At 30.2% G+C, this 24,458-nt stretch overlaps 4 protein-coding genes and 1 non-coding gene across 5 annotated transcripts; 2 read left to right on the forward strand and 3 right to left on the reverse strand.

Moving 5' to 3' along the window:
• Nucleotides 1-100: 100 nt before the first annotated feature.
• LOC125820808 (uncharacterized) lies at nt 101-726 on the reverse strand. The gene has a single exon (XM_049500246.1). The coding sequence runs from the start codon at nt 724-726 to the stop codon at nt 175-177; it is 552 nt and encodes a 183-aa protein (XP_049356203.1). The 3' UTR covers nt 101-174.
• Nucleotides 727-5,996: 5,270 nt separating this feature from the next.
• On the forward strand, nt 5,997-7,068 carry LOC125820807 (uncharacterized). The gene has a single exon (XM_049500245.1). The coding sequence runs from the start codon at nt 6,214-6,216 to the stop codon at nt 6,841-6,843; it is 630 nt and encodes a 209-aa protein (XP_049356202.1). The 5' UTR covers nt 5,997-6,213; the 3' UTR covers nt 6,844-7,068.
• Nucleotides 7,069-16,612: 9,544 nt separating this feature from the next.
• On the reverse strand, nt 16,613-16,685 carry TRNAK-CUU (transfer RNA lysine (anticodon CUU)). Its single transcript has one exon. It is a non-coding gene; the product is annotated as a tRNA-Lys (tRNA).
• Nucleotides 16,686-17,010: 325 nt separating this feature from the next.
• LOC125820805 (protein SAWADEE HOMEODOMAIN HOMOLOG 1-like) lies at nt 17,011-22,052 on the reverse strand. Its single transcript, XM_049500243.1, has 9 exons — nt 21,935-22,052; nt 21,741-21,826; nt 21,633-21,678; nt 21,166-21,394; nt 20,350-20,422; nt 18,786-18,837; nt 18,045-18,188; nt 17,783-17,902; nt 17,011-17,695 (listed from the first exon to the last, which is right to left on the reverse strand). The coding sequence occupies exons 1-9, from the start codon at nt 21,986-21,988 to the stop codon at nt 17,576-17,578; spliced, it is 924 nt and encodes a 307-aa protein (XP_049356200.1). The 5' UTR covers nt 21,989-22,052; the 3' UTR covers nt 17,011-17,575.
• A 1,105-nt stretch (nt 22,053-23,157) lies between these two features.
• LOC125820729 (uncharacterized) lies at nt 23,158-24,220 on the forward strand. Its single transcript, XM_049500152.1, has 2 exons — nt 23,158-23,557; nt 23,901-24,220. The coding sequence occupies exons 1-2, from the start codon at nt 23,258-23,260 to the stop codon at nt 23,991-23,993; spliced, it is 393 nt and encodes a 130-aa protein (XP_049356109.1). The 5' UTR covers nt 23,158-23,257; the 3' UTR covers nt 23,994-24,220.
• The last annotated feature ends 238 nt before the right edge of the window (nt 24,221-24,458 follow it).

The raw sequence follows: 24,458 nt of genomic DNA on the forward strand, positions 1-24,458 counted from the left end.
TACTAAACATATATTGATCAAGTAGGTTGAATCATATACATGATTTATAAAGTAAGAAATCCTTGCAAGGGTAAAAGGAGTTACACCAAAGTTTAGCCATAAACAGAAAATTAAGACGATTATAGTACATACGTTATTGCAGAAGGTACAACTCAAGGAAGCACGTTTTATCGATCAGGTTACTATATTAAGGTCACTCATTTCTTTAGTAATGGCAGGGATGCAACTATTAGTTCTAGCAATTCCACCACTCTTCTTTTGCATAATTCTTTCCCTTGGACTAATTGATTTTGCCCTCATAATTCCCTTTGTATTTTTCTTCAACATTTGTCTCATAGCCTCAGCTTGATTAAGTACTGGATAAGCCCTACCAAATTTGTTAAATTTGCTACAAGCACTCATATGAGTAGTTAATGCTTCTTCATTTTGTCCTCCATTTTTTTGGGCCTCTTCTTTTACTGCATCAGCACAAAGCCCACATATCCACTTACCTGAATATCTTTTTCGAATTTGATCGATGTATTCGGATGTGTAGTCATCGCTCATACCACAACACTCACATTTCGCGCTTTCTACCTCGGAGACTGGAGGGAGATTTTCATCGATTATTGCATCATTCTTCATCCACTCGTATGTAATTTCAGACATTGTCCTTTTTAGGCTGTCGTTGGAGAGTTGAGGTGGTTTGCTAAGATTTCGAACAATTGTCTCTCCATGAGGTGCCATTTTGAATTATGAATATTGTCAAAAAATATATATGTTGTTATTGAGATTTATAATGTTGGCTAAGGATGTAAAATGATGAAGATAATAGGTAGGTATTTATAGTAGTTGGCTATTGTTGTTGTTTTCACTTTTCAAGTTGGGAGCTGAAAAGTTACAAAGTTGTGGACCATGGGAACTTACATGTCACTTTTTATTTCTATTTTTGTATCGATAGTCTTGAATGTGCTAGATTTTTCTCTGAATTTAAATTTTCATACATGGATGTAGGCTGAATTTTTATTATTTTGATCAACTATACATGCTAGATATGTTGTCGATCAACTAGACGTACGTACGGTACATACATTACAAACTAAAAAAGAAATGGCAAATTAATACTTGTCCTCATTCCGATGTGGATTAAAAGTTTTAAATCCATAAATATTCATGATTTACATCATGTTTACTCGATACTCTATTTTATTATCTCGTTTTTACATAACAAGTAAAAATGAATTTTACGACTTCATTATTTAAAAAAATATGAAAATTATAACCTTTATTCTATGGTTTGTAAGTGTATGTTCCATATACAGGGACAGAAATAATTTTTTTACTTAGGATAGTCAAATTATAAAAGAAGTAAATTTACGAAGAAGCCAAGAGTGTCAATAATATAGGAGACCCCCTCTCAAATTTATTTCCTTGTGATTTTAAGTACATGTATTCAATAATTTGTAAGTTCCATACTTCTTAATTCTAATTTTCTTCAAAATAAAAAAAAATGACTTTTTGATATAATAACTATCAATTGAATGACCATACGAGAATAAAAATCAACTCAGAAAGTATATCTTCGTCTGTATAAACAAAATAGTTATGGAGTCTATCATTAGCCACTAGAAGAAGAAGAAGATCGACTTGGTTGACATGATCACAAGTTTGCTTATTTCGACCATTCAATACAAGTTAGTATTATTTTTTACCTACATTTTTTTCTTCCACTAGAAATAGTACGTATACAATATTATTGAACTATCAATGTCACCCTAATATTCTCGTGATACTGTAGTTATCATGTTATACATATACGTACTTATATCCTATCAATTAATACTGGTGAAAATTGAAACTAACATGTATTTAAACCTCTACCTCTACTTTTTTTTTTTTGGTTAAAGCAAAATGTGGTAGACTTTGGTTGTGGCTGAACTTAAATATCGATGTTTAAGTATACATACACTTAGAATTTCTCATGGTTGATATATGTCCAAAGTTGAAAAATATCTATGATCATTTGGTTTCCTTCTATTCATGTGGAGGTGAATGCAAGAAGAGCTTAAATATTACTCCCTTCGTGACATTTGACACACCCGTTAAGAAAATAATGATCGATAAGATTATTTTATCATATTATTCCTGTTAATTAGTGTTTAGTTCTGAGTCTTGAAAATGATTCTAGGGAATAATAAACAAAGACAATCTGAGAAGAAAATGTTAAAGTAAGGTAATGACGCGATCACACCAAATTTATATAAAGTAAGTATTTTCGTCGTTATTTAACTATGAATTCAAACAATACAATACGATATAATACAATACAATACAATCATCCAAACAAGGTGTTAGTCCTGAACGAAACATCACACTTAGCTGACGATGTAATATTTGCCTAATTAACTACATGAGTTCCTCGTGATGAATTTTGTGCTACAACATATAGTTTCATTGATTAACAAAATATTTTAATTGTCAATCTCTAATATCATGTATTCTTTTTTTTATGATGAATCTAAATAAAAATGAAAAATGTTCTATTAGTGTAAAACTTAATATACGGCAATACGGCATAGACGATAAAATGACATCAATTCTTATTAATTTTAGAAAGTTATATATAATTTAAAGAGCAAATTATTAGGTGCATTAAAATTGTTAAGACTTGTCTTTAACAGCTCAAAAGTCAAAATCATTTATCTAAAATCGAACTTTAAAAAAATTATCCAATTGAGATTATTTATATTGAATTTAAGTTGTAATTTTAGTGTAAACATTGAAATTTTCAAATCATTTATCTAAAACCGAACTTTAAAAAAATCATTCAATTGAGATTATTTATATTGAATTTAATTTGTAATTTTAGTATAAACATTGAAATTTTCATATTTAATCTAAACGGGCCAAAACTAATAAAATGAAACAAAAAAAGAACAAAAATATTAAAGAATTAAACATAATTTAAGAAAGAGAAAACTTTAGAAATAGCAAATATAAGATAATTAGACATAATAAGGCTCTATAGCTAGAGTTTCGATAATTACACCCTATAGCTATAATTTTGTTTGCTATAGAAGCTGTTGTTTGTATATTTCACCTCGTTTGTATTTTTCGCCTGCGAATATACAAATATGGTAAGTATATATAAATTATGTATTTATACATTTAAGAATTTTTTAGAACTTCGCTTGTCAATATACCAACAGAGTAATTTATTATGATTTTTCATAAATTGTTATACAAATATTTAGGGCAAACATATATAAAATTCTAAATTTATTCAATCAAAAATTGAATTATACAAATTCATAATTTATACAAATTAGACGAATAGCAAAAATTGAAAAACTATAATCGTGAATTACATTTTTTTTAATTATAACTATAATATCTAATAAAGGCTAAATATTTACTATTCCGCATAATTTGGGCTTTTAGAAATCATCATCATTATTTCCTTCACAAAAAGATAATTTGGGCCAAAAAAAAGAAGAGGGGTTTCTTGGGTTAAGTAAATTAGGAAAGAGGTTCTTTCCTTTCCCTGACAGGAAAGTCCACGTGTTTTGGGAAAACCTCTCTTCCTAAGAAATCTTCTTCTTTTTTTTCTCAAACGGCTCAAAGTTTTTATCATTATACTAACAATTTTTTAGGGTTTTGGAAACTAGACGACAATGACAAAAGACAAGTTTATTTAAATTCTTTAATTCTCTTTTTCTCTACTTCAAAAAAATCATTTGAGATACCTTTTTAATGTGTACTTGTATATTTTAAATAAATATCATACGGAAAATATCCAACTTGTACCAACTGTACGGGTAATTTAATTAACATTAGGTTTATCTTTATTATCAACCTATTAATAAATAAATTATCATCACTTGAGATATAGTACGTGATGATAATTAATAAAACCAGATTTGTAATCCAAAAAAAATGGAAGCACGTTATAAAATAACTATTGATTATATATTGGTCTTCCAGAAATACTAATATATTTATTAGGATAAAAATGTATTTTGATAAACATTTATGAATCAAATGACAAAAATTCAGGTAAGCACGAGCCTAATATATATTATGTTATTTGTCTCAATATATATGGCATGGTTAGAATTAGATTATTCAACCAAGTTTTATTTGAATATTTCAACTTGTTGATCATTAATTGTGATGTATAGTAATTTATGTCACTCCAATTTATGCACAACTTTTTCATCTATTACAATTGGCAGATTACAAAAGAAAAGTAAGACCATTTATCTTATCGTTGGATGCGCAAATTAGTTCTTCGCCTAGGAAATGCTTACCGAAGGAAAATGTTAACTACTTGAATAAGAAGATCTGAGTCTACCTTCACATTAAGAGTTCCCTCATTTCATATTATGTAAAGTACTCAAGGGCATAAGCCTTTGACACGTGAAATTTTGAAAGTCAATCAAATTTGTAATGTGTTATAAACATTTTAAGTTGTTAAGTATTATAATTTATAGTACTTTAACATGATATATGTTACTTTTTTTGTCTCACTTTATGTGACATAGGTGAAATATTGAGAGTCAACCAAAAATTTAATATGTATTTTTATAAATATTTAAAGTTATTTATTATTGTGATTTATATTTTATAGTATCACGCTCTTCATAATTTTCAGATACATCACATATTAAAAAATAAGGGAAATAAAAAACACTAAATATAAATAGAAGGAAATTGAACCATAAGGGTAAATAAGTTAATTGACCAACTAGCTTTAAGCTGCTCTATTATAAATATATATATATATATATATATATATATATATATATAAATATAAACACATGAAGAAAGTATGGGTAAATTGTAACTTTGAAAAGAAAATATGAGACCCCCCTTAAGTAACCTACAAAAAAGCTAGGCTAAAGGGCAAATTGGTCAACACACTATTAAGTTATATCATGTATGGGAGGCTACATCAAAGTATAGGCTACGCCAAACCCAAGTCCCTCTCGGCTAAAACCCGAAAATGCCCTCTTAACTCGACGCTCCTCTATTTCCCTTTTGATTAGATAGTAATAAAAAGTTATCATATATTTTTTTTAATAGCTTCATAGTTTTTAAATTTTAATGATATTTCCCCATACCAAAATTAATATGTTCAAAAAGAAATCAACCATTTTCCAATTTCACCTTATTACAATACTAGTACAATTACTACTTTGAAAATCTTGTTATAAACAAAATAAGTCGGTTAAATTAAGAAGGAAAGTTAACATTTTTCTATTCAAAGGTATAGAAAGTGTGACAATTATAATTGGAGGAATAGAGAAACTTAATTATTAATTAACATACTTAACGACTTAAAACTCTTCTTAAACAAGTCCATGACCAACCACCACTTCCAATACTAATAATTGAGCTAATTAAATACTTATTGAATTTTATATTGTAGACCGCCTCAATGTGTCACTTTAACTTAACAATAAAGCACATAGAATTCCTGTCACAAAATTAGTACTCTCTCGTCTCATATCGCCTCAATGTGTCATGGGTTGTGTTTGTAAATTACGTAAAAAAAAATAAAAATACTATATAGACCGTTTAAAATATTTAAATAATATAAATTTATTTAAATCTTGAAATTCGAAATGTACTATTTAAATTGGAGTAAATTTTTAATTGTTTTTACAAATTTGTCGAGGTTTAAAAAAAATGAATTACAAGGTTAAAATGATAAAAACATGATTGTATTTATCTTAATTTTGTACTCCCTCCTCTCACTTTTTACTTGTTACAGTTTGATTTGACACACGCATTATAAATAATTATTGATATAGATATTTTTATCAAACTATCATCTATTACGATGTCTTGAAAAATGATTTAAAAAACAATTATTTAATGTTGTGGTGAAATACGAAATTTTTTATTTTTTTATTTTTTATATATCAAAATAACAAGTAAAGTAAAAAGTGAACGAAGAAAATAATTATAAAATAATATGAGATAACTATAAATAAATAAAAAGGAGTAAGAGAAATTCAAGTACTTCAGTGGGTCGTGTTCCTCTAGGGAAGCACTATAAATACCCCTTCATAGGTTCACACTTTTTTCATTCCAAGAAATAAAAAAACATTTCTTCTCTCATATAATCTCTCCTCTCTTTCAAATCTAATTACAAATTCCATCTTTCTCAATCAGAAACCAAATCAAACAATTCTCGAATCTATAAGAATTTAGTTGAGAAGAAAAAAAATGGAGCAAAATTTGCCAGTTATAGCAAAGAAATTCTGGAATATAGTGCGAATAGCTTTCTTCATGCTGAGAAAAGGAATCTCAAAGAAAAAATTCATGCTCGATTTCAACTTACTCATGAAGCGTGGAAAAATCGCTAGCAAAGCCGCATTTCATAATCTCATGTTTCACCACGCGCACCAATTTTCTTCATCGTCTTCATCATCAGCTTCTTCTTCAACTCCCGAATCCGTGTGTGCACGCGCTCCATCCAGCGAGTACGAGTTCAGTTGCAGTAACAGCCCAGCGTACCCAGCTTTTCACCTTCCGTTCAACTTCAACAAGCGCGGTAAGCACCACGCTCATCTCTTTCCGTGTGCACACGCTCCGGCCACCGCAGACGACGATGTTGTTGTGATGAATGCTGCTGTGATGAAGGCTTTGGAAATGATTCAGAGTGCTAATGCATCGCCGGCGAATAATCTGCCCGGATTTGGAAGGACTCCGACGGTGAGGCAGTTGAGGATTACCGATTCTCCGTTTCCGCTGAAAGATGTTGAAGAAGATAGTCAAGTTGATGAAGCTGCTGAGAAATTTATTTCGAAATTCTACAGGGATTTGATGAGGCAATCTTCCCCTGGTGGTGCTTAAGCCCGAACTCTCTCAGATCTCTTGTTGCTAGTATATAAATATATATATTTATTTCTATTGAGAATTTCATGCATGTGGCGGAGATGGTGGCCAATGCAATAACAAACAACGACGCAGGAACTATCAGCTGGAAGTTTCAGTGTTGTAAAGTGTGTGAAGAAGATTGGGAGCTATGAAGAGTGTATATGCTTTTATTGCATGTATAAAATTTCTTCTTTCATGGGAGTTTTTGGTTTTGTTTTTTTCCCTTTTGGGGCATTTTGGGATTATTCAAACAAAAAATAAAATGTAGTCCTACTTTAGTATATAGTTGTGATGAAATTTTGCCATTTTAAAAAAAAATTGCAATGCAATGAAATATAAATGTTCAGATGTTTTAAAGTCCTGAAAGTTTGAATACAATAATTTTCTATAGCTCGATCTTTCTTTACTTTGTTTCATGACTTCGTACTGTTTTTTTTATCTGTCGGTGTTTACATAACATTAATTATTGAAATAACTATGTATAAACGCACTATGTCATGTGATTTATTAACTTGATGTAAATATTATCGTGGATAACACAATTCTAATAGAGTAGTTCATTATTTCTGAGGCAAAAACTGAATTGTAACTTAAGAAGAATGTTAAGGTATTATTTTATTTTTGATTTTCACACAGTGTCTCAAATCACACACTATAGAATTCATGTAAAATGATGTTATCAACAAATTTTTCTCCATACATAAAATTTGAATTCGAAACCTCCGATTATGGTATTATGTCAACGGGAATTAATGTCCCCAACGGAGACAATATGGAGCGGAATTTACCGATGTGATTCCACTAACTACAAAAGCAAATCTCCTATAAACATGTTAAACTAATAATTCCACTTTATTTATTTTTTACTTTATTTTGTTTATGTAACTTCTTGCTTTTTAAGGTGGGTGTTTACCTGGAAACTTTCTTTGACAAACACATCTAAAGGTATATATGTTGATTTCAATTGTGGTAATTGCTTCTTTTTAGACCAAAAAATAAAATATAAATCGAAAGAAAGTGTGATATATATTTTTTATGACTTATTGCAATTTGAATAATAAATTTTGCAAAGATTTCTTAAATAATATTTAACGATTAATCCTATGAGAATAATTACATAACTAAAAGAAAAGAATATTGTAATGAATCATAAAATTGATATTCTCGTGTTTACTAAGGTAACTATCTATCAATATATTTGGGTTGAGTAACAAATGTTCTCTTTATTTAATTCATAATGAATCATAAAATTAATATTCTCGTGTTTACTAAGGTAAATATCTATCAATATATTTGGGTTGAATAACAATTTTTTCCATTGTTTTAATTTGTTTGTCTTATCTTTTTTATACTTTAAAAAATAATTTCTCTTTCTACTGACATAACATGTTCAAAATCACAAAATTAAATGACATTTGATTTATTTTATATATTTTTTAGTTTAAAACTATAATATTCAAAACTTCTTTTTTACTTCTTCAAATTTCATATCAAATTAAAATTCGATAAACAAATTAAATCAGAGTGAATACTGTATAATCAGGCTTTACAATGACACTTTAACTTAATGATGAATTACTAATAATTAAATGAATTGTGATCTCTCGTGGATATGATCTTCTGTCAGCTCTGGCTAAATGTTGTGGGCAAGATATATTGTTCGTTAAAGTTCTAACTTTTTGTCATTAATTAAAAACCTCAACTTTAAGTGTTAATGGTGAAAGTAGATCAATAATTAATATTGAGAGACACTTGTCAAATATTAAACTTGCTTGTAAAATCTTTTATTACATGCTTAACATGTCATTTCACTATATTTCCCTTCAATACCGTTGCTTTAATTAGTGAAAAAACAACTTTAATTTGGTTCCATTTTGCATTAGTGATAAATAAATTAAAGTAACTGTTACAAATAAAACAAAACAAAATAAAATAAAGAAAGTAAGCGCATATATATAACAAATTACAAGGGAGATTTGTTTATGTAGCTAAACATAAAAGAAGGTCTCCAAAATTGTTCCTCTTTAAAAAATTGAAAAAAAATGATGATGATATGCTTCCTAAAAAATAAATTATGTTATGATTGATTATATTTTGAATAAAATAAAATAATTTAACGTTACTAGGATTTCTTAAGTTATATTTTAATTTATCGATAGCCAAAAAGAAAAATTGTATGACTTAAAAAGTATTTGTAGGTCATAAAATTGGTACCCCTTCTAATTACCAAGGTAAATCTATCAATACATTTGGATTGAACAATTAAGATTGTCTAATCAAGCTTTAGTGACACTTCTATTTTAACGAAAACTTGGGTTATTTTTTTATGAGGTAAAAAAAAGTCTCACAAAATTAGTATCAGTTATATGAGTAATATAATGAAAACATTCTAATCGTTATGATTCTTATGGTAAAGATAAAACAAGTCGCAATTAATTAATTGGATTATGATCTCCATGATCTTTTGCCAGTTCTAGCTAAATTACTAAATATTGTAGGTAAGATATGGTATGTTGATTGTAAAAGTTCTTTATTTTTTAATCATTAATTAAAAGTTTGAACTTAAACTTGTATGATCTTTAGAATTATTCCTTAATTATGTAATTAATAAGTTTCATAAATCACCTGGACTAATTTCCACCAGTCCAACTTTAAGTGTACTTGAATTTGTGTTGTTGGTCGTATGCCCAAATAATAATTGATTGTCACAAAATTGACTTATTCTTTTAATTAATTTGAGTATTTAACTAGTGGTACGTTGGCGATTGTTATGTTCTTAGTTGGCAGTTATAGAGTTAATTGATTTTGGTGATTCTTTATAAATATATATTTTTTCAATTTTATGTTTTTCTTTATAAAATATATTCACTTTAAATTTAAGTGAGTATAGGAAATCATTTTTGCGATTGTTATATTGATCAATTTGTGCATTTGACACGTTAATGCACCTACTCTTCAATCATCATTTTATATATTCCACAGTAAATTTGTTCATAATGACATCATCAATTGTGATAAGTCAAAAGATTAATAGTTGAATTGACGAAAGTATTTTTAGTTTTTGGTTGAATTTGGAAAAAGTGTTCCAGAAAGGAAGAAAAAACAGAAGTTTATGTGGCCGGAATTTTGAAAAGATAGAAGAAAGACAAGCTTTAACATTTTTCATCTTTCGAAGGATCCACGTGTAAACCTCAAAGATTTTTTTTTATCTCAAAATACTTATCACATTCTATTTATCATAAAAAGTGCCAAATAACAAATATAAAGTCAGAAATTTCGATTGATTATGTGATTTAATTTCTTTACGTGGACACTTGTCTAATAATGTTCCTTAAACACTACGATTTATTATAAAGAGAATGACAGAATTAATTAAATTGGATAAACTCAACAACATATTTCAATCATGTCAAAAGGGTTTTAATCATTGACCCCATGGTTAATTTTTTAAAAAATTTTTATAAAGGCAAGTGGACACCCTATAGTATTAAATTTCTTTGTGGTATGTCAATTTAGTAACTTATAAATTAAAGTTGTAATACGTTTCGTTTACTCATTCAAAACTTTGACATTTCTTGTCGTGTTAATAATTGGAATTCTCTGAAAATAATTCAAAACCAGCAACACATTTTATATTTTAAATTTATATCTTAAAGGCGAAGTTATCAAATAACCACAAAACCAATGATAACCTCCACATAAAATATATATATGTAACTTATTTAAAACAACGAAAATCATATTGAATGTGCAAAATTTATTAACGTAATGATTAGGGTACGCTTTTGTCATTCAACTTTTCACTGTGAGACTAATTAAGCAAAATTATTAATCAAAGTTTAACAAATAAAGTAAACTACTCCCTCTGTATAAAAGAAAAATGACCTACTTTAACTTAATACGGAGTTTAAGAAAATAAAGATTTTTTTTCAATCTTGTAACCCTAAATTAAAGTTATGTCAAATGTATCAAAATGTCTTTTAAACTTGTTTGGTCTTAAACATGTCAGGTGAAAAGTTAAAATTAAAGTGTTTTCAAAAAAGAAAATGAGATATTCATTTTAAAATAATTTTTTTTTAAAAGTAGGTCATTCTTTCTTAAACAAAGAGTATAACTTTTAAAGTAGAGAAAAACCATAAAGTCACTTCTAAAGTTGTTTCGAATTTTCAAAAAGACACTTTAATTTTGTGGGTGTCATATTACCCTACGAAACCATCTAAATCCACAATAAATATACCCTTTTGACTAATTTTAACACCACTCGTGTTGTCACAAAATATGGGCGCGTAAAGGACTGTTCATACAGCTTCGGATCAACGTAAAATTGCAATGTGGCACTCCCAATTTGACATATTTTGAAAAAAATGTAAAAACCCATGTATTAATTTTTTTAAGCTTTATTAGGAATAGTTTTCAATTTTAAAATCTTTTTTCTCATCTTCTCTATCATCATTAGCTTACCCATATTTCTTGGACATCTATGTCTTCCTTCAAAAAAAAATCTTGTGATCTTTTTCCTCTCTGGTCATTGTTTTTTTAAAACTAATGTTATTGTGTTCATTCTTATTTTTATTTTTTTGAATAACAAATTATTTTAGTGATTTTATTCCTCCTACAAATCAAGTTTGGGATTTGGGACTAGTGAAACTATGGAAAACTCTATTTGAGAGTAAGAAGTTGGAGAAGGAGGTGATTTAAATGTCAGATTTTGACTTAGTGATATTTGAGTATTTAAATTTTGATTATTTGACGATATTTATTTTCATAAATAAATTAATTTGTGACAGTTTGACAAATAATTAGTAATGCTGCCAAAAAATTCCGTCCCGCCACAACGGGTTTGGCGACTGTTCATCGCCATGAAAGGAATGACAGAAGAAGAGGTTGAGGCGAAGAAGAAAGAGAAAAAGAAAAAGAAAAGCAAAGAAATCAAATAAAAATAATTAAAAATTACTTTTAACACGTGTCAAGTGACTATTAGTGCGTGACTTATAAATATTTTTGTATAAGTGGTATTTGGTGAAAAATGGGATATACATACTATTGTGAAGTTGTTCAATGGGATAATAGGACACCCACAAAGTTAAGATTTCTTTTTGAAAATTCGGGACAACTTCAGTGGTGACTTTATGTTTTTTCTCTTTAAAGTAACACTAGAAATTAATACTTACTGAGATGGGCATCCAATAAAGGAATAGCTAATTGGCCAAAATAATAAACAATATAGCATTTTCTCTATTTCATTTTACTTCATCTTTAATTTATACTAAAATGAAATTTTTATATTTACTTTTCTGTTTTAATAAGTAAATATATATTTTTCCACATATTAGCTAACCTTAATATTAAATAACTATATGAAAGAGTAATAATCAAATTTAGAGTTCAAAATATCACCGATAAAGTTAATTTAGTTACACATACAATTTGAATAAAAGTTTTTAAGGATTAGTGTATTAAATCAGACCAATTAAAATGAAACAGAAGAAAAGAACCTATTTCCAAATAGAGATATTTATTCCTCCTATAAATTATAAATATAAAAAGCGGAACACCAATTGAGATGGGCATGATAGTGAAGTAAAAGAAGATGCATGGCATGCATGCTATTTTTTTCAAGAAAACAAGGTGCATGATATTGACTTTTTTTCAAATTTCCCCAAATTGAAAAAAAAAAACATTCAAGGACAAAAACAATATGTAAGGGCAGGTGCAGATGTACCCACTAATTTCAGCTGGTATATATGTGGGTAATTAATTGACTCTTTTTTTTTTTATTTATAAATGTGTATTACCACAAAACCTACACTGCTACACAAATGAAATGGTTTTTGAGCAAAAGAAAATGATATTTTCAAATATGCATAATATATAAACATGACTTTTAACTTGACTTTAACAGACAATTATGCTCTTTAATTTTGAGTGTGCACAAAATACTTAAACTTGTATAAAATTGAATAAGTAGACACACGTGTCCTACATTGCCTAATACACATAGGACGCTACGTAGGACACGAAATTGTGTGCCATGTAGGACGAATGTATCTATTTGTTTAATTCTATACAAGTTTAAGTGTCTACTTATGCACACCCAAAGTTAAAGATCATAGTAATCAGCGGACGCCAAGTTAAAGGTCATGTTTATGCATTATGTCTTTTATTTGTTATGTTGCGCTTTTCGAAAATCAGTTTGACTAATTGTCAAAGGTAAATTAGATTACATTTATTTGATATTTTAAACAAAATATTAGATATTCAAAAACTAAACGAAATGTACTATAAATTGCAATTTTTTGCATATCACTATGATGAAAAAATATATCGTAAAATGTTAGTCAAAATTCTTATAGTTTAACTCTAAAAAGGAAAATCATGACAATTAAAAGTGCACGGAGGAAGTATAAAACTAAAATAAAAATTGTCATAAAAGAATGAATATAATTATAAGAACAAGGTAGGGAAGGTGGCTTTAGTGAAAGTTACACTACCTAAAGCTTTTTGATTTTATTGCTAAGACTTGCCCACAACTACCCACCACCTTTCATAAAGTTGACAAGTTGTGGTCTTTAAACAAAAACAAACAAACTAGGTTTTCTATTGTGACCCATTCAATTTATGTTCTTACATGACAACACAAAAGTCAAAAGATGTTTTTTTTTTTTAATTTACAATCAACAGTCTAATTATATCAACTTGAAAAAAAGGATTTGATAATTGAAGAACACATTAATTACCTGAATACATGTTGCCAATAATTGCATTGAATAATCTATTTTACATCTTTTCGTGATCAATTGGGTAGAAATAACTCAATTAATCGCTTTCTCAACATCTTTTTTTGTTTTTCATTAGATATATTTATATTGAGGCTGTCTAATTTCGAATCCTTGTTTCATAATCAAATGCTCTGTACCAAAAGCAATTTCATATTCATGGTTCGCGTCTAAAATTTTAAATTTAAAATCATTTTTAATATGTAAGAAGATTTATTTTTTATCCTTTTCCGTTAATAAATGGTAGCTTAGTTTATTATTATTTTCCGCACGTATGCTCATTTGTGTGGATTGTGGCGTACAAAGTTTTTGTTTGGGTATTAGAATAGTTTTTTTCTTTTTTTACATAAAATATATCAGACATTGTAATTGGAAAATATTAAAACCTAAAAGCAAATTCCAAAAAGAAAGAAAATTTGAGTGTGGAAGGGCAGACTGGGAAGTGGTGCTCAATTATTGAACTCTTCATACTGCACTAATCAAATCTCATCCTTTTTTTTTACAACTCATGTTTCCGTACATACAAAAAAACAAAAACAAAAACAAAAAGCAACCCCTCTATTTACTAATTTATCCATTTCTCAAATTTAAAAACATAAAAAAATGTAGCATAAGTATTTACTAAAATAAGATCATATTGTTTTTGTTGTTGTGGGGGCATAAAAATAAAATACTAATAGTAACACTCCTCACTTTCAATCTAAAAGTAACACCCCTCTGACGTGATGTGAAAGAGTTGCTCGGATGATAAACACCCTCACTTCCAATCTGAAAATTGTGAGTTCGATTAGTCACCAACAAAGTAAAAATGATGGGGAACTCCTGGAGGAGTTAAAAAAAAAAAAAAAAAAGAAGAAGAAGTGAGCATATTTGGTTGGAAGACAAATTATGTGATAATTATAATGTAGAATCAAGTTTTATTTGATATTTTTAAGACAAATAAAATAAATTTGAAGAGAACGAGGGAGTCTTTTAGGTGACACTCTTTCCTTTTTATATAAATAACTTATGTATATACATTACTCTCTATATCTCCATTCAACACTTTTTTTTTTAGTCTGTCTCAAAAAGAAATATTAATTTTTACCTTTCTATAATTAAAAAAACATTACTTTGAAATTCCCCCTCAACCCTCAATAAAATGATGAAATGATTTATAAGCATACAAATATTCATGATTTATTTTATACCATAAATTTCAAAAATGTCCTTTTCTTTTTTAAATTAAGTCAAATCAAACGATGCCACATAAATTAAAACAAAAAGAATATTCAAAAACATCAACCATACTATATAATATTAAGGAGTTTTATGTGGTGACTAAATCTCATATTCCACCAACCAAACGGCCACTAACACCATTGTTAAGGAAGGTATATACTAAATAGTATTATGCCATATATTGATGCCTATATATAAGGAAAAAGAAGTATAGCAATTCAATAAAGCTGAAACATCAACATAATTAGAGGACCTTTTGTATAAAGTGAGCTAGCTAAAGGGACGTGTCACTCAACAATTATTTAGCAATGTATTATGAACTCTTAGGATATATGAATATGAAGATGATAATAAATCTATAAAGGACCATACCTTTTAATTATATGAATGAGGATTTATACATGTCTTCATCCTTATCTTCTTATACAGTTATTATCCAACTTAGATAATGTATAATGTATATTAAGGAGTCGTTATATATCCTTTTGCACGATTGAATATGCAATTTCTCATTTTTGTTTTTTCTTCGTGCTTTGAATCTATTGCTATTTTAGATATGCTTTTTTACTTTATTCTAAATTTGTATGTTACGTAGTTTTTTTTAAAAAGAAATATATCATAATAAAGGTTGATAATATAAGAGTAAAATAAAATTATTTTAAAATATTAATTGATATAAAAGGGATTGAAAATTGTCGTAGAAATTTGACTTTTAAAGTAAAGTTGGGAGACGTAAATAATTTTCACCCTATTTTTAATTATTTTGTATGATGAATGATATTGATGACACCAGTTGAGCTTAAATTACGAAGAAATGGTCAATGCAAATTTGTATAGCCCACTTTCATGGATCAGAAATTTGGTGAAGAATGGGTAAATTTTCTTCTTAGTTATGTTAAAATGTGTAAAATTCAATATACAGTCACCATAATACATATTTAACCTCTATACCTAATACCTTACATAATTTTCGGCGATTATTAAGTACCTGACCACCCTTCACGTAAGATGGCTCCGCTCATTGCTCACCACAAGTGAAGTTATTGTTGTTGTCTTTTTCTGCTTTACTTATTTTTATGAAGTCGAATTCCTCCTCTATGATTGAGCGCGCACTTAACTAAGGAGAGCTGTAATAGGTCCCCAATCACTTTTCTTTTATCAAGTATCAATCTTTTTGTTTGATCATTTTTCCTTTTTTCTCATGAACAGTATTATAGTTGCACACAAAAAATAGATGGAAACCAACATTATATTAAAAGTTGAGAGCCAATAATGTAGTGCCAATTTCTAAGTATAGGTAAAGTTAAACTAGAAATGAAACAACAATGATAATTGATGTCGGATTCACAAGACTCTGCTAAACCATTTAGCAGTCCTTTCACCTTTGAGCAAAAATTAGGTGGAATCCAGTTTTCGAGCCTGAGCTTTTAGACATTATACCCTCTAGCTTGCCTCACATTTATATTCATTAATTTTGGATGTCATAAGTATCTAATTAAACTCAAACAAGTAGACATATGTGTTCCACGTGACACTTTGCATCCTAAATGAAGTCCTACATGTATTATGCCATGTAAACACGTGTCTTTATTTGTTCAGTTTGATACGAATTTAAATGTATATTTATATGCATTTAACTTCATTGTCCATTCCTTGTGAAAATAAAATTTATACATAGTGCAATCTAAAAATTGATAAAAAATAAAATGAAACGGCAAAAAGTGATTAAAAGAAATAAAAAAATGAAACGCCCACCGTGGGGCTCGAACCCACGACCACAAGGTTAAGAGCCTTGCGCTATACCAACTGAGCTAGACGGGCTTGTTGTGTAAGTTTGTTAAAATAATTTATTTAGCCAATCCATCAAGCTTGTGAGACACAAGTGTCCTCTATTTATTTATTTATTTATTTATTTATTTATCAGCATCTCTTTATATTCAACAAGCTGCGAGAGGGACTGGTATTTGCTCGATGAAATGTTCTAAATACTACTCAATCACTTTTAATCTTTTGATTTAACTTGCTTTAAGCATTACTCTAATCATTTTTAAGTGATAAGCCATTTATTTTCTGGTATCCAGCCATAAGTTCAGTGATTCTACAACAACAAACTATGCTTCAATATCGAGTAAGTTGGGATGGACTATATAAAACCTCACATATCAAATACTACCATTCAAAATCATCTTAAGACCAATTTTAAGATTACAACTCTAGTTATGATTGTGGTCTAATAAACCATTCAATCTGTAATCAGCAAAGAGGCAATATAGAACAACAACAACAACATACCTAGTGCAATTCACAAGTGAGGTGTGGAAAGGGTGGGATATATCATATACGTACACCTTACCCCTACTTTGTGAGGTAGAGACGTTGTTTCCGACAGACAAAGGCAAGATAGAAAAGTGGGCAGAAAAGAAGAACAAGCAAAGCGAATGCTAAATATTACATTGCTTCCAACATCCAAAATTCCAGCACAACTCCCCGGATGTGCTGGCCCAGTGAGTTTATCACTGTCAAGATTCTACCAACCATCGAGTTACAGTTATTCACCATTGTTTTCATGAAACTTGTACAAGACACACAATTCAGCGTAATACACGAGTAGAAACACTTTATCCTGCTATCCCAAGTTTGGATGCTTAGTGACTAAGGTGTACTTTCTTTGTTTAACCATCTGGCATCTGAAGCTCATTGACTCGAGTTTACTACATCCTATCCTCCTCAGATTCCACTAGTGGAATTTCACTGGGTGTGTTGTCGTTGTTGTTGTTCTTGTTATAGGTGAAGTTTGGTCTGCAACACATCTTGTCGAGTGTAATTTTCTCCTGCATCAGAACAATAACAATGAAATTATTAGTATTGAGTATTGACATCAATATACTACCACTACATGCCATGTTTCAATGATTTACCTCAGCCTTATCTAAGTCATAGCGGACGACAAAGATGCACGTGCATCTTGTATTATCATGTAGATTCCTTTGGATCTCCACAACCTCTGAGTCACCATATACTGCGAGATATTCATCTTCCTGTGAATTTGGAACATACAATTACAAAATGAGCATAACAAGACTTGGAGAAAATGAAAGGACATATTTCGTGGTATCAATGGTGGTTTTTAAGAACCGAGGAGTATTATTCTTAACAAAAGTTGGCAAAATGAAATGATACCCTGAAGCACATCACAGGATCTCCAACGCTCAGCTTGACACATTCTGAGGGCTCTAAGGGAACAGAACGTTCACGTACTCCCCTTTTAACATTCACCCATTCATCTTCTTCATTACCAAAGCCAGCAAATCTTACACGAACTTCCTGCAAAATGAAATACTTCATATATTTCAGAACAAATCTTTGTCCAACGTAAAGTTCAGCGGATATGACGCTGATTGCTGCACCATAATATGGAGCTCATTCAACCACATATACTGTTCAAGTAAAATGCATTTCGACTTAAAAAAGTGACAAGTGAGTCCATCATCTACGTTTCAAAATCAGTTATCAATGCATTTCTATCATATAAAACCTAGGGGAGGATTCCTGGCACTATTAGACTTTTCCTACTTAACAGTGGGGTCAAGGATATATCTTAAATCTCTCACATACACCGTGATCACTAGATTACTATAACTTCCAGCAGAGCCGGAGCCAGGTTTTTTACTTCTGGGGTTGAAAATATGAAAAGTACACACACGAAGAAGCCAAAGAAAGTTCAACATCTACTATATATACATAAAAAAATCATTTCAACCATGTATAAACAGTATAAAGTTTCATCGATAAACCCCCTTGACCTTACCTAGATCCGCCTATGACTTCTAAGTAAACATGAACCAAAGGGCATATTCTAGTTTAAAATGTCAATACAAATAGGAAAACCAGATAAAGGATCAGAGAGAACAAACATCTTACAAGCTCGCCCGTGTAAAGAACTCTGAAGTTGAGAAATGAGGCCACATCATACCTGCAAAAGCCAGAGAAACGGCTACTTGGTCAGACAGGGTCAATATCAATTTTGCCGCAGCAGTAAGAGCCTGACAGAGCATAACACACTTTGCAACATTTAATTTCATATTAATTACGTTAGGACTTCATTAAAACTTTGCTTTATTCGCAAGAGTGGTTCTTTGTTTTCCTAAAGGTCAGTCCATAATCTAGAGTAGGAGAATTGGGACGAGATAGAAACAGACAAGAGAAGGAGAAAAAGAATAGTTGACAGCAAATGATAGTCGCAGAAAAAAGCTCAAAAGCAGACAAGGCTTGCACAGAGATAAGGAGAAGCAAAAGTCATTTTGAACAAAAGAGACCAACAAAGAAGCAGCGAAACAGTAGTCATATACAAAGAGTTTTTGCAAATGAAAGAACAGAAAGAAGAAAGTAAGAAAAGGCTGAAGAGTATTGAGAGAGGAATGTTTTGTGCCTCAATGTCTGAAGCGCAAACTTCTTTGAAGTTGCTTCGCTTCACTGATGAGAAGCAATGAACGCTTGCTTCCGAAGTGCTTCATGACTTTAAGCAACGGAGTGATCTCTCTTTATAACATCTCAGTATATAATTCTAGATCTGCAGCATAGTTTTTTTGAGGATGAGCTAGTATCTTATCGAATTCATACATAGATATGGGAACATAATTCTTGGTGAGTAGAGTTCAGAAAGCATACAAGCAACTCAAGTTGGTTCCTTTTGCCTAAACAAGGAAGCATTGGATATAAAAATCTAGTATTACTATTGAGAAAGGAGTTTTGTCACACAGGATTTCGTTGACCTTTAGTCCTTTACGACATTCATATTTTCGGTAGAATTCTATGCTCAGGACAAAGAGTTGCTATGACTAGCACCAACTCATCCTGTTAATGCCTGAACCATTCAGCCACTGAATATTGCCAACTTTTGCCTTTCAATCCGAGGTATTAAAGACTTGCCTCTACAGTATGGTATGTTCATTTTTCTTCGACATTTCATGGTAGAAGTTGAGAGAAAATGATAGATCAGTTCTCTGATGAGGTGATAGTTTTTCACTTATTAGTAGCTCTTATGCTTCCTATCATTGTTATGTTCCTGAGAATGCCTTAATACATCTTTACTAGCTTCAACTTCTTAAACTCCACTCCCAAGCTGCTGAACTCGGATATCCATAAGTTGCTTTTACCAGCACAAATTAACTACAACAGATCTGATATTTCATCATGACATTTTATCACCTCTGGCAATCTAAGATGCAGGTTTGCTAAGTATATAAGAAATGCAAATTATGTCATTCGTTGATTATTATTTTTCCAACCTAAAGGGCCACTAGCAGCGATTCTTCTTCCATATCTGGTAACAAAACTGAAGACCAATAGTATTGAGACAAAATCAGAAACTACAAGGCTGTGATCTATGAGGAGAAATAGATTAGGTCTAAACACGTGGAATCTCAGCAAAATAAAGCACTATCTGTTGTATAGAGAACGCTATAGCTACATATCAAATACTCACCAAGCTAAATCCTTTGCTGACAGAGCTTCAAAAGCCAACCCTGTGAGTTCTTTGGCCATCTCTGCTGCAGAAACTACAATAGAATGCACATTGGTCTGAGATTGACAGTAACAGCAACCAAGTAGTTACAAAGTTCAAGGCACTCTATTTAAAATACGAGTCTGTTTATCATTAATACAATACATCATTTTTCTTATGACATTGCACTCATGCATATCATAATATGATACTGTAGGCAAGTACTCTCTATGTTCAACCATGATAAGTGAGAAAACACAGAGAAAACAGATAAAATCAAGAAAAATGTCTTAAAACCACAGGATATGCATTACGTAAATTGTCTCCTGGTTTCATCAAGATGCTAGCAACTGTTTAAATTAAACTGGTGTATCTTGGGAACAAAAGCAATTCGATAAGACTAAATTTGTAAGACTACAGGCAACAGCAAAGTATTTCATGTCGGCACATTTCAATGAAACTTTTTGTCAAACTCATAAAAAGAGAAAATTTCAACGAAATAGCAGGTTAAAACAGATTAACAGGAAAAGAAGATACCGGTGGCTCATCTTCACTATAAACTGGTGATTATGTGTGTTAGTTACATAAAGGTTCTTTATATCTAATTCTTCTTTTTTCATAGTTATCTATATTTCAGCAACTCAAAAGAAAATTCATGTGATTCATACATCGATTCGAATAAACTACGTCTAATCCCTTAGTGAGGACAAAATCATACATGTGGACCATGACTAACCATAGCTCAAAAATGCAGTCTCAATTCACTACACTAATACAGGCCAGTGAGAAATTAGTAACCTCTGGGCCTCTGAGGCATGTCATATGCACATTCTGGGAGTCTTGTGTAACCACAAGCATCGTATTTTTTGTAGACCACCAGAGATGAACTTGTGTTTTTAGATTTTGGTTTTCTTCCTCGTCGTTTAGGAACAACAGGTTCTTCATAATCATCAACATGTTCTACATAATCATCAACAGGGACTTCAGCTGCTTTTGGTTTTTTCTTATCAAGAAACCAACTTTGCACCTTTGACATAACAAAAACATAATGAAAATTTGTAGGAATGTCTCTTTCTTTCTTGACTACTCTTTAATTTCAACTTTCCACATGCTACATATCTTTAGTTTAAGATCACACGATTCAAAAAATATCCTTTACTTTCTATACTTAATGCCAAGTCAAAACCAGACAAACAAATTGAAACGGAGGGCCTACCAAAGAATGCAATAAAAACAGAAAATATTTACAAAGTTTAGAGATAAACCTGTTCCCCTTTTATTAAAGATTTCCCAGTACGAAATGGCGAAGAACTGCAAGAATCAACAATTAGCAACAAGAAATAAAAGACAATTTAATCCAATTATTTTCTTACCTAAACTTGGTAGCAAATTCTTGACACAACTCTTGACTGATTGATTTTCCTTTCAATCCTTTAAAGAAAGTGGTCATTTCCATAGCCTGTTGACAGAAAATTGAAAATCCTCAGAAAATTAATCCACATTTGGTAATTTAATTTAATCCAAAAGACATGCAATAATTTAATCAAGAAAGTGAATTGAAATTTACCTCAGCTAAGGTGAAATCCATTAATTCTTCATCTGTTTCCATCAAGTCATCCATTTTTTTTTCTGTGTAAACCAAACACAGAATAAGAGAAGAGAGAGAGAGAGTGTTTTTGTGGGATTTTGTGCTGCTGTCTGCCTGAGAGAGAAGCAGAGTTGTGACTTTGCTTGGGAAAAAAAGTTAGATCCTCTGAGTCGAGGTGAGTGTTTAGTGTACGTGGTAATCCAATAGATAGTTGACACGTGTGTGTATGATGACGATAATTGGTGGAGCGAGTCATGTAACAACACAAGTACTCCAAACGAAACTCAACTGAAATGGGCCAAATTGGGTAACAAATAAATTTTGAGATCCCTTTTAAAATTGAAAATCACTTCTTAATTTTAAAATATTATATTTACTTATATATTTTTTATTATTATTTATGTAACTTTTTTAAAAATATGGGCAAAATGGTCTCTAAATTGGAAGAAATAGATGGCCAAAAGATTACGATTTAAGAAAAGAGATCTCTTAAGAAAATTCTAATAAATAACATCATATAATGGGGGAAAGGATTATATTCTCTAACAAATAAATCATAGTATTCCTTTTAAATATATTTGTTTTTAATCAAATTTTAGGATTAGATATGTCATTGTACTTTTAAAAAGCATAATTATCCTATGATGTTAATTTCTTATATTCCACCTAAACTTTCTTATATATGTAAGGATCTGTGGAAGTGGGGGCTCGTCCCTGACACTTTTTTTTTCCAATTAAATTTACTTATTTTATATAGACATTTTCTTGTATGAAGCATGAAAAAATGTCATAAATATATCTCTTTACTTCGTGTATTAGCTAAGTTTATCCTAAGTATATACTATAAGATCAAATATGCCTCTATTTTTTAAATCGGACTCAGCCCAACCCACTAAACTAAATAATACATATCAAATTAATCTCAATTATAAATATCCTAATGCTTTTATATTTGATTTTGAGATTCCTTTCAAAACATGGGCACTTTTGCCCACTTTAATAACGGTTGGAGCATATGTGACTCTATAGTATAATTAATGAGCTGTTTTTGACACTTTTAAATAACTAGAGGGTTTTATTCTTCAATGTTAGGAAAAAAATCACTTTAATTTTAATAAAGATATAAATTATTGTCCAACGGTCGACTCTTGGCGCATATTAAGGCACATAGTAACCGTTGTTGAGACAAACTCGTCGTCTTCCACAATTCACAATTAACACATATCTCTCTCTGTTTCCTTTTGTTTTTTGAGCTATTATTAATTTCTTCTTCTCTATTCTTCACAATTCACATAATCATCAATGGAAGCTGCAAAAGAAAATGGTGGTAAAATTCAGCATGTTACAAAGGCATCATCAGATCAGCTACTGAGGAAGTTTGCTGAGATGGATTCTGAACTAGAAGGTAAAAAGGAGCTCAGATTAGCTAAAAGAAGGAAAAGAACACTACAAACCAAAGTTGATACTACTAATCATGTTTTCGGCGAAAGGAAATCCCTGTTACCTCCCGCAGTTTCTCAAAGATCCGTGGCGTTGATTGTAAAAGCAAAGCTTAGGGCTAGGAATCTCAACAACAGATCTTTTTTTGGTACTATTGAGAAGGTTAGAGTAATTCATTCTTCATCACTTGCTATTTTTGCTCCGCTAATTTCATAGCAGATTGATCGATTTAATCATCAAATACGCCTTTAATAAAGATTAATTCGTCAGTGCATTCTAGCAAAAATAATAACAGAGTCAGCTAATTTCATCATATTTAGGGCTCCTTTGCTACGAGGATAACACATAGTTTTAGGATGAGTTTATTTCAGGTTTGGTTGGGATAACTTATGGTGGGATTAGTTATTTACGGATTGTATCAGATAGTTTCAAATCTGCAATTGTTATGATATACTGATAAATTTGTTCTAAATCACTTGTTTTTTTCTTTCTTTCTTGTACATAGACTTGGCGCAGAACTGTACAAGGGGCTTCAAAGGTCTTCATTGAGAAGCATTACAATCGACATAGGCGTCTAATAAGTGATACAGAGTATTAGGTAAAGATTTGTTAAAACAAGGTTGGATTTTTACTAACCTTGACTACACTGTATTCTTCCATCTATGGTAAGAAATAGTAACTACATTCTTTATTTATTTATTTATTTTCCTAGTCAAGCTGCTGCTTTTGATTTGTAGTGTGTAATCGTGTTATTTCATTCTTTAACTTGTATGTTTGTGTAATTTTGATAAAAGAATAAGAATTGCTGAATCACAGTATTGATCAAGTTGGTCTATGTTGTAGAACATAGGGTGTGTTTGGTATGAAGGAAAATGTTTTCCATGAAAAATGTTTTCCTGGAAAACAAGTTGATTTTTGACTTATTTTCTCATGTTTGGTTGGTGAGTAGAAAATATTTTTCGAAAAAGATTTTTAGTGTTTGATTTATGAATGAAAAATATTTTTGAGAAATATCTTTTATTTTTATTAGAGTAGAAAATAATTTTTGAAATTGAAAATAGTT

Source organism: Solanum verrucosum, unplaced genomic scaffold, assembly GCF_900185275.1.
Source record: "Solanum verrucosum unplaced genomic scaffold, falcon-dt-bn FXZP01000117.1, whole genome shotgun sequence".
In the NCBI taxonomy this organism is placed as follows: domain Eukaryota; kingdom Viridiplantae; phylum Streptophyta; class Magnoliopsida; order Solanales; family Solanaceae; genus Solanum; species Solanum verrucosum.